General features: G+C 42.8%; 1 protein-coding gene across 1 annotated transcript in view; it reads left to right on the top strand.

Annotated features, from left to right (window-relative positions):
- syne2b (spectrin repeat containing, nuclear envelope 2b) overlaps nt 1–16023 on the top strand; it is a 167208-nt gene that overhangs the window by 60624 nt on the left and 90561 nt on the right. The window contains exons 55-65 of the mRNA XM_066679143.1: nt 2219–2398; nt 2605–2760; nt 2865–3136; nt 3266–5336; nt 5524–5858; nt 6855–6999; nt 7094–7294; nt 7501–7760; nt 9648–9807; nt 13671–13826; nt 14275–14415. Of these exons, the coding sequence (XP_066535240.1) occupies nt 2219–2398; nt 2605–2760; nt 2865–3136; nt 3266–5336; nt 5524–5858; nt 6855–6999; nt 7094–7294; nt 7501–7760; nt 9648–9807; nt 13671–13826; nt 14275–14415 (4077 nt within the window). The remainder of the gene's footprint in view (nt 1–2218; nt 2399–2604; nt 2761–2864; nt 3137–3265; nt 5337–5523; nt 5859–6854; nt 7000–7093; nt 7295–7500; nt 7761–9647; nt 9808–13670; nt 13827–14274; nt 14416–16023) is intronic.

Below are 16023 nucleotides of genomic sequence, written 5' to 3'. Positions count from 1 at the left end.
TGTTTAAAGAGTAGAAACCCACTGGGTGGGAGACCTTAGGAAAAACAGCATTGGCTTGGAAGTGGATCTTTGGTGGTGGGCTGTGTGATATATATATAAAGTATATTTTTGTAGATATTTAAGCTAAGGCTATTTGTGCACTTTGGTAGGGAGACAAATAAAAGTAAAAGCCTTCACGTTTCAGAGAGTTCACATAATTATACACTCATATTAATTTCCAAGTTTGGCTTTAAGATTTTTCCTGGGCTAATGTTATTCATAATGGAGCCTACATTAGCTGTATTACGGTCAGTGGCTTTGTGGGAAATAATAGTTGACCTACTAATATAAAAACAATAGCCTAATAGTCTTCATGGCCAGAGTGTCCACATATATCATGTTTCATGCAGTGGCCTTTACTTCAGATGAGGTGCAAATCAAAAAGTTTTTTTTACAAATAACGGCAAAAAGATCATGTCTTATTTTATGGTCCACATCCTGACAGTTTTAATACAGCAACCTGTTGCAGTTTTGGGCGGCACGGTGGTGTAGCAGGTAGTGTCCCAGTCACACAGCTCCAGGGGCCTGGAGGTTCAATTCCCGCTCTGGGTGACTGTCTGTGAGGAGTGTGGTGTGTTCTCTCTGTGTCCGCGTGGGTTTCTTTCGGGTGACTGTCTGTGAGGAGTGTGGTGTGTTCTCTCTGTGTCCGCGTGGGTTTCCTCCCGGTGACTGTCTGTGAGGAGTGTGGTGTGTTCTCCCTGTGTCCGCGTGGGTTTCCTCCGGGTGCTCCGGTTTCCTCCCACAGTCCAAAAACACACGTTGGTAGGTGGACTGGCGACTCAAAAGTTTCCGTAGGTGTGAGTGTGTGAGTGAATGTGTGTGTGTGTGTCTGTGTTGCCCTGTGAAGGACTGACACCCCCTCCAGGGTGTATACCCCACCTTGCGCCCAATGATTCCAGGTAGGCTCTGGGCCCACCGTGACCCTGAATTGGATAAGGGTTAAGGATAATGAATGAATGAATGAATGTTGCAGTGCTGCAGCCAGCATGTGAATTTACCACTGCTGTCAGTAGAGGTGCTAATAATGCGCAGTAAATACTAAGTTAAGTCTAAACCAAATTAAGCATGAACTTGTTTTGTAAGCTTTGTTTTTTGTTTTTTTTTACAGTTGTATTTGGCTTAATCATCAGGTCCAGACTTCATTGCTCTCATAGCTGGCTTTGGACATTATATCTTTTAAAAGACACAATTGATTTTTGAGAAGAAAGAAACAACAAACTTAAAGGAAAACTATATAATATTTTAAGTTTAAAATTTTGTGTGATGCTTCACTGACATGTGATAGAGAGACTAGGTACATTGTTGCTGCTACTCTGGGCTTAGCGCTACAGAAACGGCACTATTTAACTTTTGGAGGAGGGCAGGAATCCATCCTCCCTCCTTCCTTCTCCATATTGATTTCAATACATTGCTATAAAAATGAATTACACTAGAGGGAGACCCAGCAGCAAAAAACCTAGTGCACCTTTAAAGCTGAAGTCAGTGAGTTGGCTACTTCCTACTGTGCTGCTACAATAATGTCTAGAGCACGATCCTCAAGGTTATAGATGAGGACAAATACCTTCTGATTGGGTATTGTGCAGATATTAAGAACTTTAGAAAAGTCTACAATCTTTTTCAAGTGGGGTTTTTGTCTAGTGGTTATGTAACACATTTGTGAAGTGCATGCTGTGTGTTGTAGTGCGTGAACACTAATGGATGAATGAAATGCTGCCCTGCAGAATAATGCATTAGATGACAAATGGCATATTAATATAATTACATTCTAGTTTTAGGTCACAATGCCCCATTGCCTTGTCAGATTACTACACGGCTGTAGTTTCTTTTTTTGCACAATACTTAATCACACAGAGAATACCGTACTGTCCACCTCCTTGTAAACAAGTATTACTGCTTTTTGGCAAGTAATGGAGACATCCTCACGTTTGTATCATTTAGTGAGATGATGATATTCTCAGAGCAGAGGCTTGTCTATGGTATCATTTGTGGTATTGTCGAGCATTCCCTTGAGGCAGAGTATTTCAGGTAGGGTTTGGGTGTCTCACATTTCAAGTGAAACTTCAAGTGAGCATGCCTTTATTTCTGCATTTTTATTCACCATTGTTCTGCATTTTTATGCCATTGTATTCACAATATGCTCCACAAATTTACTGTTTGTTTTTCGTTTTTTTCTCTGTAGACACTAGTACAAGATGTAGAGCGGTCAGAAGTTCCTGCTCCAGATATTTCAGTCACTAGCAAAAATGAGACTAAGCCAGAGGAGCCAGAAGAAGAAGAGCCACTGGGTCCCACAATGAATGATATCTACACTGACATTAAAGAAATGTTCAAATCAGGACCGAATAGTCTGCTAATTGAGGTAGTTTAACAACTTATGTTGAAGTTTCTTGAGGACCTCAAAACTGTTTACTCTGATTAGCCAGTATAAAAATATGGGTCTTCCATTTGGTAGGATTTTAAGTTTTATGGCTATAAATATAAGGTAGAACTGAGCATTCATAAATTGATTACAAATATAGAGTACAAGCTTCTCCGTTTTGCCCACGCATTTTTCTGTTACAACAGAGCAGACCTCATGAAGACACTATGGATGTTCTTGACACTTCTGTTGCTGACCTTGAGGCACAGCTTCGTAGACTGGTAATCCGTGTATTGAATTGTCGCAACCTCCCAGCCCTGCTCAACCCTACAGACATGGCCAAACAAGTAGAGGAGGCAGAGGTAGGTTGAGATGGCAGATTAAGGGTTAACAGCTTTGTTCAAGTTGTTTACATGGCTACTTTCTACTTTCATAACTTATACTATTTGTTATTCTTATGTGACAGAATTGCAGACAGAGTGCCCAGAAGCAGGTTTCTTCGTTCTCAAAGCAAGACCAAACTAACGGTGATGTTAGCATTGTTGCTGATGGCTCAGTCTTCGACCCTGAGACTATGCAGCGATTAAACTGCCAGTGGACAGCAGCGTTGTGGGACGCAGTTGGTACTGTCCACGCCAAGGAGGCACAGTTGCAGCTGGTTATTGACTTTGACAGACAGAAACAGAAAGCCAAATCTACTTTTGAAAAGTTGTCTGCTGAGCTGGAGGCCTTGAGGATGTAAGTATTCAAGATGATTTTTAAGAGATCTTGGATTTTCTCAGTTGAAAAAGAAATCCAACACTATTAATCAATTATGTTTTGGGAATATTTCCATAATTATTAATTCTTGATTTTTCAAATCCGTAGATGTCCAGTTGAAAGCAGCTTCGTTGAGGAGCAGAGACTGCGCTCCTTCCTGAGAACTATGGAACAGGAGAGAACTGTTCTTGGGGAAGTAATTCAGACACATTCCCAGTTAGCGCCATACCTCAGCCTTCCTGAGAGAGCATCAGCCCAGAACCAAGTCAACACAATGCAATGTGAATGGAGGGCCCTGGAACGATCTGTTGAAAAATCATTGTATAATGTTAGTGCCTATACAAAAGAGAGTTTCAATCTCCTAGAGGATATCGATGCCTTAATCGACCATCTAGAGAACATTCGTAAGATCTTGGGACCATCTAGGATGTCCTCTCTTCTTTGGGACAGCAAGAGGGTTCAAGATATGATTGAAATTAATGCTGACCTCACGGCTGCACAGCAGAGCTATTTCCAACTCCAACAAAGTTCTGATGCCCTATCTCGTGGGTGTAACTTCAATACAGAGGCATGCAGCATAGAGCAAGGTCTGCAGGATGTCAAAGATAAGCTAGATCTACTGGGTGAGCGGCTAGCATCATCAGTCCCGAAAAGCAACAACGCAATCTTGGTTAAAACCGTCAGAGTGATAACAGATGCCCTAGCTTGGGCAAAACAGACAGAACGTGACATTGAAGGCAGAAAACGAAAAGTGCCACTGCTCCCAGAGGAGGTCCACCGGCAAATCAAGGATTTAAAAAAGCTGCAAACTGAGATGAGATTGAAGCAGAAGCAGTTAGAAGCCCTGACTGAGGAGGTAACAGAATTGTTACCCGAACTTGATGAAGCTGATGTTCTCATGGTAACTTCGTTTTTGGAAGAATTGAAAGGCCTGTCCAAATCAACAGCAGAGAAACTAGACAAAGCCATGGAGGAGATGGAGTCAAGCCTACAAACTCGGGAAAAGATATCAGAGCATATAGCAGATGTGTCTTCTTGGATTCTGGGGCACCTTCAAAGAGAGACGTTAAGGAGAGAGGATTGCCAAAGCTTGAGTGCAGTGGAACTTGATCGGTGGCTAAGGCAGAGTCAGGATACACTTGCTGAGGCAGAAAAGCAAACAGCAGTCACTGAGGCTCTAATTATGAAGAGTAAAGACATTGCTTCAGAGCTTAGCATCTCAGAGAATGCTTGTCTAAGCGAAAAACTCCTCAAGCTTCAAGAGGACATCAAGGGAGTTATCAGTTATGAGAAAGCTTGCGGTCAGGAGATAGAAGATCTCTTGCAGAACCAAGACTCTTCTCAGAAGAAGATCATGTCTTTAGAGAAGACTCTGAGACAAATAATGGTAGACATCAAAGGACAAAGGTTCCCCATTACTAAGGATTCACTATCTGCTCTTGAGCCATTGAAACACACAATTGTAGAGCAGAAATGCCAAGTAGAACAAATAAATCCCTGTGCGGAAGACAAGAGGAGAGAACTGCTAGGAGTGATCTCTGAGCTGCACCAAAAAATGGAGACTTTGGATGTTAAAGTTCAAAGCCACGAAAGGTTCCTCAGTCTCAGGCAACATGTGGAGGATCTCCGAGAAAATATAGAGGTCCAGGTTCCTAAGACCAAAGACGAAAGCATTGACAAAGTGGAGCGCTATAAATCTTGTCAAGCTCTGCTTGCCCAGATGCTGTTGATCAAACCTCTGTGCCAAGAAGCCTCGGACGACCTTGAGAACATCTCAGCAGACCTTTACCCATCCCAGCTAACGGCTGAGCAAAAGAGACTCAGACAGAACCTTGACAGTCTTAACACTTGGGAGTTGGCTATTCAAAACAACCTTCAGATTGTGGAATGGGAAGTTCTTAAAGAAGTGCATTACCCCTCTGAACAAAAAGTAGTGCAAGATTTCCTCAAAGAGACAAACAGGCTGCTGGAGAAACCTTGCGAGGTGGAGCCCAAGCTAGGAGCTATTGACCAAGAATTCAGGAAGTGTCTTAATCTTAGGAGGACTGTTGAGGCTAGAATGTGGGTTCTAGAAGTTCTGAAAAACAAGAAAGGAGTTGGAAAAAATCAACGGCCTCAAAGGTTGAAACACCTTGCAGATTTGGCCAAAACTGTCTCAGACAACTGTGAGCAAAGGATGGTAAGACAGACTTGTTAATATCATATTAATTTCATCAATATAATTTACAAGTACCAAACTGGACTAAGTTTCCCAAAAGCATCTTAGTTCCTGTTAATATGAGCTTAACACTAAGATGTTTTTCGGAAACTGGGACAGACAAATAATGTTTGCATTGTAATGGTTTCTAACCCTCTGCTTTTCCCAGAACCATCTATCAGAAGCAAAGGAAATGCTGAAAAACTATACCACAGAGGTGTCCAGGGCCATTCGGTTCCTCCAGGAGGCTGAGTCAGTTCTACTCCCAACTGTTTGTTCTGCTAGGAGCTGTTCAGAAAGGCTTAAGGATATCCAACAGGCATTGTCAACATTAGACACAGAGTTCCAAAGCCATATAATCCAGCTTCAGACTCTCGCACCCTTCCACTCCATATTTTGCAAACAGAAATCTGAGCTTCTTCATGTGGAGGTCCTGAGTCACCTCTTGGTTCGAGAATCCACTCTTCAGGCCCAGGCCCAGCTCAGGCTTGAAGCTTTAAACAGGTACAATGTTTGTGGGATGCGTGTAGATTGGCACTACCATTTACATGAGTATTTAGTTAATATAGTATTTGTTTAACATTAAATCTGTTAATTTAAAAGCATTAACAGAGCAATAACATGTTATTAAATCTAAATATCACAGCATAGCAGTGTCTAACGCACGTTCTTCATTTAATTAGTGGCCTGACTACCACCAGTATAATTTAAGTAATATTAATTTGTGTTTATTTTAAATATTTAAAGCATTTGAAGCCTTTAAGCAGATATGCAAGTGGCAAGTTCTTCACAATGTATGCTGTTTTGCAATAAATCCTTTGGGAAAGTGTATCTCTGAATTTAAGCCAGTTTAGATTAGACTTAATAAAATGTGTTTTTTTCATTCATTCATTATCTGTAACCCTTATCCAGTTCAGGGTCTCGGTGGGTCCAGAGTCTACCTGGATTCTTTGGGCGCAAGGCGCGAATACACCCTGGAGTGGGCTCCAGTCCTTCACAGGGCAACACACACACTCACACATTCACTCACACACGGACACTTTTGAATCACCAATCCACCTACCAACGTGTGTTTTTGGACTGTGGGAGGAAAGCGGAGAACCCGGAGGAAACCCACGCGGACACAGGGAGAACACATCACACTCCTCACAGACAGTCACCTGGAGGAAACCCACGCAGACACAGAGAGAACACACCACACTCCTCACAGACAGTCACCCGGAGCAGGAATAGATCCCACAACTTCCAGGCCCCTGGAGCTGTGTGACTGCGACACTACTTGCTGTGCCATGTGCCGCCCTATTATCCAATTAGCTATGGCAATATATTTAGTAAAAATGTTTTCACAAAAAAAAAACAGCCAGAATAAGCTCCACTGTCTTAGATTTGGTCTATGCCTTTACAGCTGATTTATTCTTGAGTTATAAGCTAATGTGGGTAAGACTACAGCCATACGTTTATTGATTTGTTCTACGTTTTTTTTTTTTTTTTTTTAAACAGATGTGTTAACTCTCAGAGAACCATCCGTACACGCTATGAAGAATTATGCCAGGGAGTGAGGGATGCAGAAACAGTCCTGGTTGAGTGTGCTTCTAAAAAAATCACATGTCAGAAGGACTGTATTGACCAGCAGGAGAAACTCAAGGTAAGGAAATAAAGAGGACTCTGTTTTCTGTTTGGGTTGTACTAAAGTTTCCTGCAGTTTTAGTACTGCATTTTCCCTTCGCTTCTATCCACAGGCTCTGGTTGAAGAGGTGAACACCTTGCCGAGCAGACTAGAAGAACTGAGAGAATGGTGTCCGGTGCAAGGTTGCCGTGCCAACAGGGACGATGCTGTCAGCGCCCTCTGGGGTCAAGTGTCTAAACTTCAGAGATGCACCAGAGAATTACAAGCCAACTCAGAGGAAAGAGGAGAGGAATGGAAAGGAATCACAAAAAGTGTAAATTCCCCCCATTTCTTTTTCCTTATTCATTGTTAAATTTAGAAAATAATGAAGAATCACAGGAGAAAATAACTGATTGCTGATATTACACCAAGAAAGTAATGAGTGATGTAGCTTATGACCCGTCAGTGTATCCAGCCTTGTTTAATAGTGTTTGTAATGGATTTTTAAAATGCAAATATATAATTATTTCTTGTTCTCAGATGGAGCAAGCATCCATGGTCTTGGAGCAGATGGAGGGTGAGATACCAGAGTTCGACAGAGGGAAGGCCACAGGAGACGAGCTTCAAGAGTTGCTGCAGTTTTGGTCTCAGTACCAGGAGCGACTCGACTGCCAGCACCGGGCCCTGTCTGCACTGGAATTGCGGGTCGCTCGACTACTGGGAGTCCCCGCTCACTTGGAGCAGGCCCCGTCCATTCCACTCTGTCAGCAGCTGCAAAACATGCAGGAGCGCTATCGCAGGTAAGAGGGCAGGAATTCCAATATATGGGTTGAGTTTTGATTTTGTTGCTTAGAGTAACTATGTTTTTTTGTGTTATGTTACGGTTTAGCTTTATTATACAATAGCATCTCTATTGTAAACATAATCAGGGACACAACTGTTGTTTTCTTTCTTTGTTTTTTTTGTTTGTTTGTTGATGAGGCCGTATTTCTCATCAATGAGAACATTAGTACATTATAAACAAATTATAATATTGTGTGTTATATCACTATAATATACATTTTAACTATGCAAATATACAGTAGGGTGGCACGGTGGTGCAGCAGGTAGTATCGCAGTCACACAGCTCCAGGGGCCTGGAGGCTGTGGGTTTGATTCCCGCTCCGGGTGACTGTCTGTAAGGAGTGTGGTGTGTTCTCCCTGTGTCTGCGTGGGTTTCCTCCGGGTGACTGTCTGTGAGGAGTGTGGTGTGTTCTCCCTGTGTCTGCGTGGGTTTCCTCCGGGTGACTGTCTGTGAGGAGTGTGGTGTGTTCTGTCTGTGTCTGCGTGGGTTTCCTCCGGGTGATTGTCGGTGAGGAGTGTGGTGTGTTCTCGCTGTGTCTGCATGGGTTTCCTCCGGGTGACTGCCAGTGAGGAGTGTGGTGTGTTCTCTCTGTGTCTGCGTGGGTTTCCTCCGGGTGACTGCCAGTGAGGAGTGTGGTGTGTTCTCTCTGTGTCTGCGTGGGTTTCCTCCGGGTGACTGTCAGAGAGGAGTGTGGTGTGTTCTCTCTGTGTCTGCGTGGGTTTCCTCCGGGTGACTGTCTGTGAGGAGTGTGGGTTTCCTCCGGGTGCTCCGGTTTCCTCCCACGGTCCAAAAAACACACGTTGGTAGGTGGATTGGCGACTCAAAAGTGTCCGTAGGTGTGAGTGAATGTGTGTGTGTAGCCCTGTGAAGTACTGGCGCCCCCTCCAGGGTGTATTCCCGCCTTGTGCCCAATGATTCCAGGTAGGCTCTGGACCCACCGCGACCCTGAACTGGATGAGGGTTACAAACAATGAATGAATGAAATATACAGTAGAAATCTGAGTATGTTCTGATTCTGATAAAGAAATGCTTGAGCTAAGGGAAAATGTTCTCTCATTAATATTGTGATTGTGAGGGAAAAGTAAAAGAGAAAAAGAGTATATTGAAAGCAAGATAGAAAGAAGAATAGCACATACAGAACAGGAACACTGAATATAGTGTAAAGTTTTGTGTTATAAGGTTAAACTTTCCCACTTAAAATATGAAAGCGATTAAATAATGTGTGTCAGCTGTGTGATTTAAAACTGTGGTAACTATGATGTCATAGAAAATGACGAACTTTTCATCACTATGTGGTGCTATGAATATCTTGTATTGTTGACCATGTCCCACCGATGTATTCCACATGATTTTACACTTCACCAGGCCTGCTTGGGAAAGTGGGTCGGCTGTGGACTGCCAGTGTTACATTCCACAGTGAGCAATCTTTCAATTCCACTGCTTGAAGCAGTGCCGAAACATGGGCTTGTTTTTGTTTATTTTTGTTTGTTTCACTTGCTTTTTCAAAGTAAATTTTCTGTGAAAACGGTTTCTACAGGTGCAGAGGTGGGTAGTAGCTTCTTACATTTATATAAATACGTACCCTTCAGTAAAGTTTTGATGGATTGGTATTTCCAAATCAGGACTTAAACTTCTACTTAATTTTAGTAGTAAACAAAATAATGTGAACGGAACTAAACTACATTAGTGTTGACATGTATTTACTGAGGTACTTCCTCTGCTGATGGGTGCTGGCTTTTGTAAGAAGTTCTATGGCACATAATACAACATCCTCAGTATTGTCTACTGCTTTACACAGCGGGTCTCCTGGTGATAAGTGAACTCTGACCTCTTTGCCCCACAGTTTGAAGGAGCGTAGTGCCAGGGGTCGTAAGGCTGCTGCAGTTGAGATGGAGGACCGTGAGAAGGTGCGTGAGGAGCTGCAAGGTGTTCGGGAGTGGCTTGTGGCTGCAGTGACTTTGTTGACAGCTCTGGAGAACACACCCAGCACCAAGCGACTCCAGGTGAGTCACTGATTAAAACTGACCAACTGTAGGGTCCTTCCCTTTTAAGAATAGTGATAAAGAGCTCATAGTTGCATTAGTGAAATCAAGTGCTGGTGTCGGATACTTAGTTCTGTGTCACAAAAGCTGCTCCAACTAATCCCAAGGCTTCAGCACCAATCCACTGCATGTCAGCTCAGTACTGAGTGGCTTAATACCCCTCACGGCTATGCTCTGTATAAATCTCTGGGGAAATTATGCGAACTGTGTTCACGTTTGTTCAACCTTAGAGTAGATTAATTCACACGTGTTCGTATATTCAGTGTGCGGGGTCGTTTATGAGGTCAGTTAATGCAGCTCCTTCACTCGTTTGTACATTTATGTCCCGAGCTTTGCTAGTAGTGATGGTGCTAATGAGCGTTGGGGGGGATGGTGTCATAACAATGCTTCATTTGTTGCTGACCTAAATTAGCAATCACTATCCGCTCCAACAGGAACCGTTATAAACAAACAGTCTCTGACCACTATGTTCTGGAAAACCCAATACATTTTAAAGGGCCCAAAACAATAGTGAAATAAACTCATGCATGGTGTAATTTTGATGTAGTATATATTTATATTTCTATTGACTCATTCCACAACGTAATGTCTTGCTATTTCATAATAATTAATTTGTTTATTTATTATTTTATACATCTTCATTATGATCGGGACTGTGGTGGGTCTGAAACCCACCCAGAATCACTTTGGTCAAGGCAGGAACACAAAATCAAAATAATTATATTTTTATTGACATTTAAAAAATATTTACATGTATTTTCAATACAGGAGGTCCTTGGGTTACGTCAGTCCCGAGTTACGATGTTTCGTGGTTACGACACATCTCCCATTTACTGTATAAAGCCTTGTTTCGACTTCAGTGGTTTTACGTCGTAAACGTCGTAACGTGAACTTTGTGTGTGGTGTGTGTGGCACGGCTCGGGACCGAGGAGGATAGGTGTTAGCATAGGATAAGTGCGTACAGTATGTTATTTACGTACAGTATGTACGTATGCTCCGACTTACACCGAAAAACGGTTTACGACGCGACGTAGGAACGGATCAACGTCGTAAGTTGAAGACCCCCTGTATATTACTTTACAATAATACACACATAATCACATTCCTAATGCAGTATGCCAATATTTCAGCTTAATAAGTTTAATAAGTCAAACAGAAGGACAAAGGAAAACTTGGACTTGCCTTTTATTGGATAGACGTTTTAGCTCTGTTGTATTCCCTCTGGAATGGGACTGTTCAGTTGAGCTTTGATAAAAACAAAGCAGTCATACAGGAGTCTTGCTCTCTGCCGTGTACAGTGCCCCAGTGGCGGTCAGTTTTACATTTCATGGTTTAAATAATGCGTTAATGGCCTTCTCCACTGAGGGACTGTTTGGTTTGAATAGAGTGCTCTCAAACAATGTGACTCACTTCAGAGCGGCCGTTATTCCGACTCCAGGCTCAGTTCCAGGTCAGACCCAAGCTTTTTATATCAGTGCAGGGGAATTTTCATTGACAACACAGCTCTTCTTTGACTTCTTTGGCAACTGCAATTTGTTTTCTCTTTCCTTACATTCTAATATGCTCAGCATATTCATTTACTCTCTCTCTCTCTCTCTCTCTCTCTCTCTCTCTCTCTCTCTCTCTCTCTCTCTCTCTCTCACACACACACACACACACACACTTTCTCTCTGTCTCTCAGTTTCTTTCTACTGTCAGGCATCTTACAGAGGTACAGTGTCGCATTGATAAAAAAAGCTTAGTCACCGCCAGCACTTTAAAAACTCATGCATCATGCTGTTCTCACAGTGTACAAACAACTGATGGCCACCAGAATCTGAAGAGTATTAATAGGCATAAGTAATCATTAATAGGGATAATAGGCACAGGGAATAAATAAATAAATAAATTATCCAGTCTTGTTCAGTTGTTGTCTTTTCTGCTTCTTCTTGTTTGATATCTTTTTTCTCAGTAAGTGCTTCTTGCCCTCTCCATATCCTTTCAGACCCATAGTGTTTATTTGCTCTTTTCACAGTGGATAGATGAACACAAATATTTGTGGATGTGTTCAGATCTGAGGATGATAGTGGAACTTGATTTTCTTCTTCTCTCAAAGCTGTACGTCTACAACTGTGGGGGGAACTGCTGTTCTTTTTGGTTTGTTTATGTTCAGAAGCTCAGCATATTTAAAGGTGGAAATGGTACGTTTGAGTAAAAAAAGACTGCTTTTTTTCACTGTTTGAATTAGCACAGAAACCCATTTGTAACTTGAGTTGTTTAGTTTTGTAGCACTTTAGGTCTATGTTTACTTTCATATACTTAGTTTCATGCATCTCGTGAATTTGGAGATGTTTCCACCATAAGTAATGAGAAAGAGGAATGTAAGTCAGAATTTGGAACAGGAATAGAGCAATATCATCACCTCGGTTCATGCTTTTCAACATTTGGAGGTCTCTTTGTTGTTTAAACTCCTAGAGAGTAAGCCTAGCATACTGTACCGAGACACTTTGTTGTTGTTTTTTTTTTTTTTTTTTTTTTTAGCTATTTACTGACAGTAGGGCTTCGTAAACACAGTCTGTGCCAACAGACTGGACAGCAGCAAATTCTGTTTATCTGATGAGGTGTTAGGGTGCAGCACTATGTCTCGCATGGCTGTTATGAGTCCATTTTGATCTGTATTGTTTAATGCTATGTTTGAGGGCCTGTTTTGTAATTTCTCGTGTTCTGCTGAGTATTGTTTTGTGTCTAATCTCCTCAGAAACAGAAAAGAAGCTGTACTTACTGGCTGTTTTGATGGAAAATAAAATGGACGTTTTTGTCACTGTACACCTGGCTGGCAAATAGATACTCATCGCCTATGGCCAAGAGTGATATCATCACTCATACACAACCATACACACACACACACACACAAAGTCTTTCAAAACAACTTAGTATCCGTTGGATCCTCCATCGCGATCTACCTTTTCAACTTCTCTGTTTAGGTCAGTTTTAGTGTCTTGTTGGTATCTTTTATTATGGACTTGGTCTCAAATATCTCATTAGAATGTGAATGGATTGGGCTGAGTATTATCTGCCGCTCGAGGCTGAAAGGTGAAGAGAGCTGATGCTTAGCAGCAGAGAGAAAGAAGAGAAAGGGCTTTAGGGAGCAGTGCATGGGATTCAGTGAAGTGGAGCAAAGGAACTAGCAGAAACTCACACAAACTCAGCGGTAAGATGCAGCATCAGAAATACCTCATTATAAATGCGGTTTGCTTTTAAAAGTGAGTGTAATTTATACAGTGAATATGGTCTGAGCCTGAGCTGTTCTGATTTGTGTGAGGTTTTTTTGTGCTGCTTGGGTTCACTGCTGCGAAAAGCAGTCATTTGTAGATGTTTTTTGGCTAAAATGCAATATTTTCAATCTGAAATGAAATATATTAACAGCTTCAGTGTTTCTTTCAGTCTTTTCCGTAGTTTTTGGAACATTGCTGTGTGAATTTGATTGCATTCAGCAATAGTAGCATTAGTGAGGTCAGGTACCATTGTTGAATGATTAGTTCTGGATCACAAACGGCGCTCCAGCTTATCTCAACGGTATTGGATTACTCCATTTCGCTATTACTCCATGCCAGGGAGCACAGTTCCACTGCTTAGGAGCTGCACACACTTTACACATGGCAATGGGCATGGTGAGATTAGGCTCCTGTACAGCCTAGTACGCTTGGAAGTCCACAAACATATTCTTTTGCTGGTGTGTTTACCTGATACAGCCATACTAGATGTCAGATCAGGACCATCTCTATCTTTAAACTTCTTATGTGTCTGTTATTGATTGCTTTGTTCACCCCCCCCGATCCCTGTAGGAAGTCCACTCAGAGCTGTGTACCCAGAAGGCTGTGCTGCGGCGCATCATGGACGGGTTGAGGATGAAATACTCAGACATGTACACTCTGGTTCCTATGGAGATAGAGGGTCCATTACAGGAAGTCTCACTCTCATTACAGGAAGTGGAGGAGCAGGTAATTTTCATTTTCTACAGGGAATACACTTTACAAACACACACACACACACACACACACACACACAGTTCAATCCCCAAGACTGCTGAAAACATCCACGGCTGAAGTGCTCTTGAGCAAGGCACTGAACCCACAACTGCTCCCCGGGCGCCGGGAATACCTGTTCCTCCGCTCTGGGTGTGTCTGTGTTCACATCCCCTAGTGCACTAGAGTGTGGGTGTGGGTGTGGGTGTGTGTGTGTGTGTGTGTGTGTGTGTTTGTTTGCTGCCACAGATGGGTTAAATGCAGAAGACACATTTCGTTGTACGATGTCCAATGACAAATAATTGCACATTAGCATCCTGAACATAAATATTGTTAGATACTTGTTGGTTGTGAAATGACTGTTTGCTCTTTTAAGGGTTAATTCCTTCCCGATGATTGACTTCTGCTTCATTTTTTCTCTCAGGTGGAAGAGGCGGTGGAGAAGAGTGGTCCTCTGCACAGACTGGACGCTAAACTGTCTGAGATCAGAGCCGGCTTAGAGTCAGTGCAGATCAGACTGGAGCAAAAGTCTCCGAACATCCCAGAGGCTGAGAACACACAAAAGGTCTGATCCACACACTGATCATAGTAGAGCTAGAGTTTACACTGCCACTCTACAGTTAAAATGAGGAGGTCTCAAGGCATTGACGGGACCATGTCATATAAACTGAATTTATTTATTTGATTTTTTCCAAATAAACCACATGATATAGTGCACGGGATGTGTCCATTTTCAAACCATTCACTCTCTAGTCCATGTGCTGTACATTCGATCCTCTGTATCTGTGGGGGCTTGGATCCAGGACCCCTTATAGATACCAACAACTGCAGATGCCCAAGGCCCTTATATAACATTTGTAGTGTTTGTATATAAACCTTGCACATTCTTCTTTGTAATTTAAATATATTCCAATTTTTTTAGAATGCCGAATACAACTTAAATGTTGTAATGCAGTGTTTAGGGAACAATGGCAAGAAAATAATCTGTACATGTTCAGCACAGAAGCAACAGTGATAGCTTACCCATGTAGCACATGTTAAACAAATGAAAGCAAGGTTAACAATGCTCAAATAGCAAGTGCTGAGTACTAAGGTCATGTAAAAATGGCTGGAGGCTTCAGCTGTGTTTTTGATAATTTTCTATTTAGTTGTTAAATGCACAGATGCGAAACCCATGCGATCACTCAGACATTATTTCTATAAACAATTTACATAAAAAATGGGAATGCACCCTTTACTTAATTCAGCTACCAGATTTTTAGTTGTTCAAAAATAACTTGTTTAGTCTCCATTTATTTTAAAATTTAAAAAAAGCATCTAAAGAAATGGGGCGGCACGGTCTGTGAGGGGTGTGGTGTGTTCTCTCTGTGTGTGGGTTTCCTCCGGGTGACTGTCTGTGAGGGGTGTGGTGTGTTCTCTCTGTGTGTGGGTTTCCTCCGGGTGACTGTCTGTGAGGAGTGTGATGTGTTCTCTCAGTGTCTGTGTGGGTTTCCTCCGGGTGACTGTCTGTGAGGAGTGTGGTGTGTTCTCCCTGTGTCTGCGTGGGTTTCCTCCGGGTGACTGTCTGTGAGGAGTGTGGTGTGTTCTCCCTGTGTCTGTGTGGGTTTCCTCCGGGTGACTGTCTGTGAGGAGTGTGGTGTGTTCTCCCTGTGTCTGCGTGGGTTTCCTCCGGGTGACTGTCTGTGAGGAGTGTGGTGTGTTCTCCCTGTGTCTGCGTGGGTTTCCTCCGGGTGACTGTCTGTGAGGAGTGTGGTGTGTTCTCCCAGTGGCTGCGCGGGTTTCCTCTGGGTGACTGTCTGTGAGGAGTGTGGTGTGTTCTCCCTGTGTCTGCGTGGGTTTCCTCCGGGTGACTGTCTGTGAGGAGTGTGGTGTGTTCTCCCTGTGTCTGCGTGGGTTTCCTCTGGGTGACTGTCTGTGAGGAGTTGGTGTGTTCTCCCTGTGTCTGCGTGGGTTTCCTCCAGGTGACTGTCTGTGAGGAGTGTGGTGTGTTCTCTCTGTGTCTGCGTGGGTTTCCTCCGGGTGACTGTCTGTGAGGAGTGTGGTGTGTTCTTCCTGTGTCTGCGTGGGTTTCCTCCGGGTGACTGTCTGTGAAGAGTGTGGTGTGTTCTCCCTGTGTCTGTGTGGGTTTCCTCCGGGTGACTGTCTGTGAGGAGTGTGGTGTGTTCTCCCTGTG

Source organism: Hoplias malabaricus, chromosome 8, assembly GCF_029633855.1.
Source record: "Hoplias malabaricus isolate fHopMal1 chromosome 8, fHopMal1.hap1, whole genome shotgun sequence".
Classification (NCBI taxonomy): domain Eukaryota; kingdom Metazoa; phylum Chordata; class Actinopteri; order Characiformes; family Erythrinidae; genus Hoplias; species Hoplias malabaricus.
This window is presented reverse-complemented; position numbering and strand designations above follow the sequence as displayed.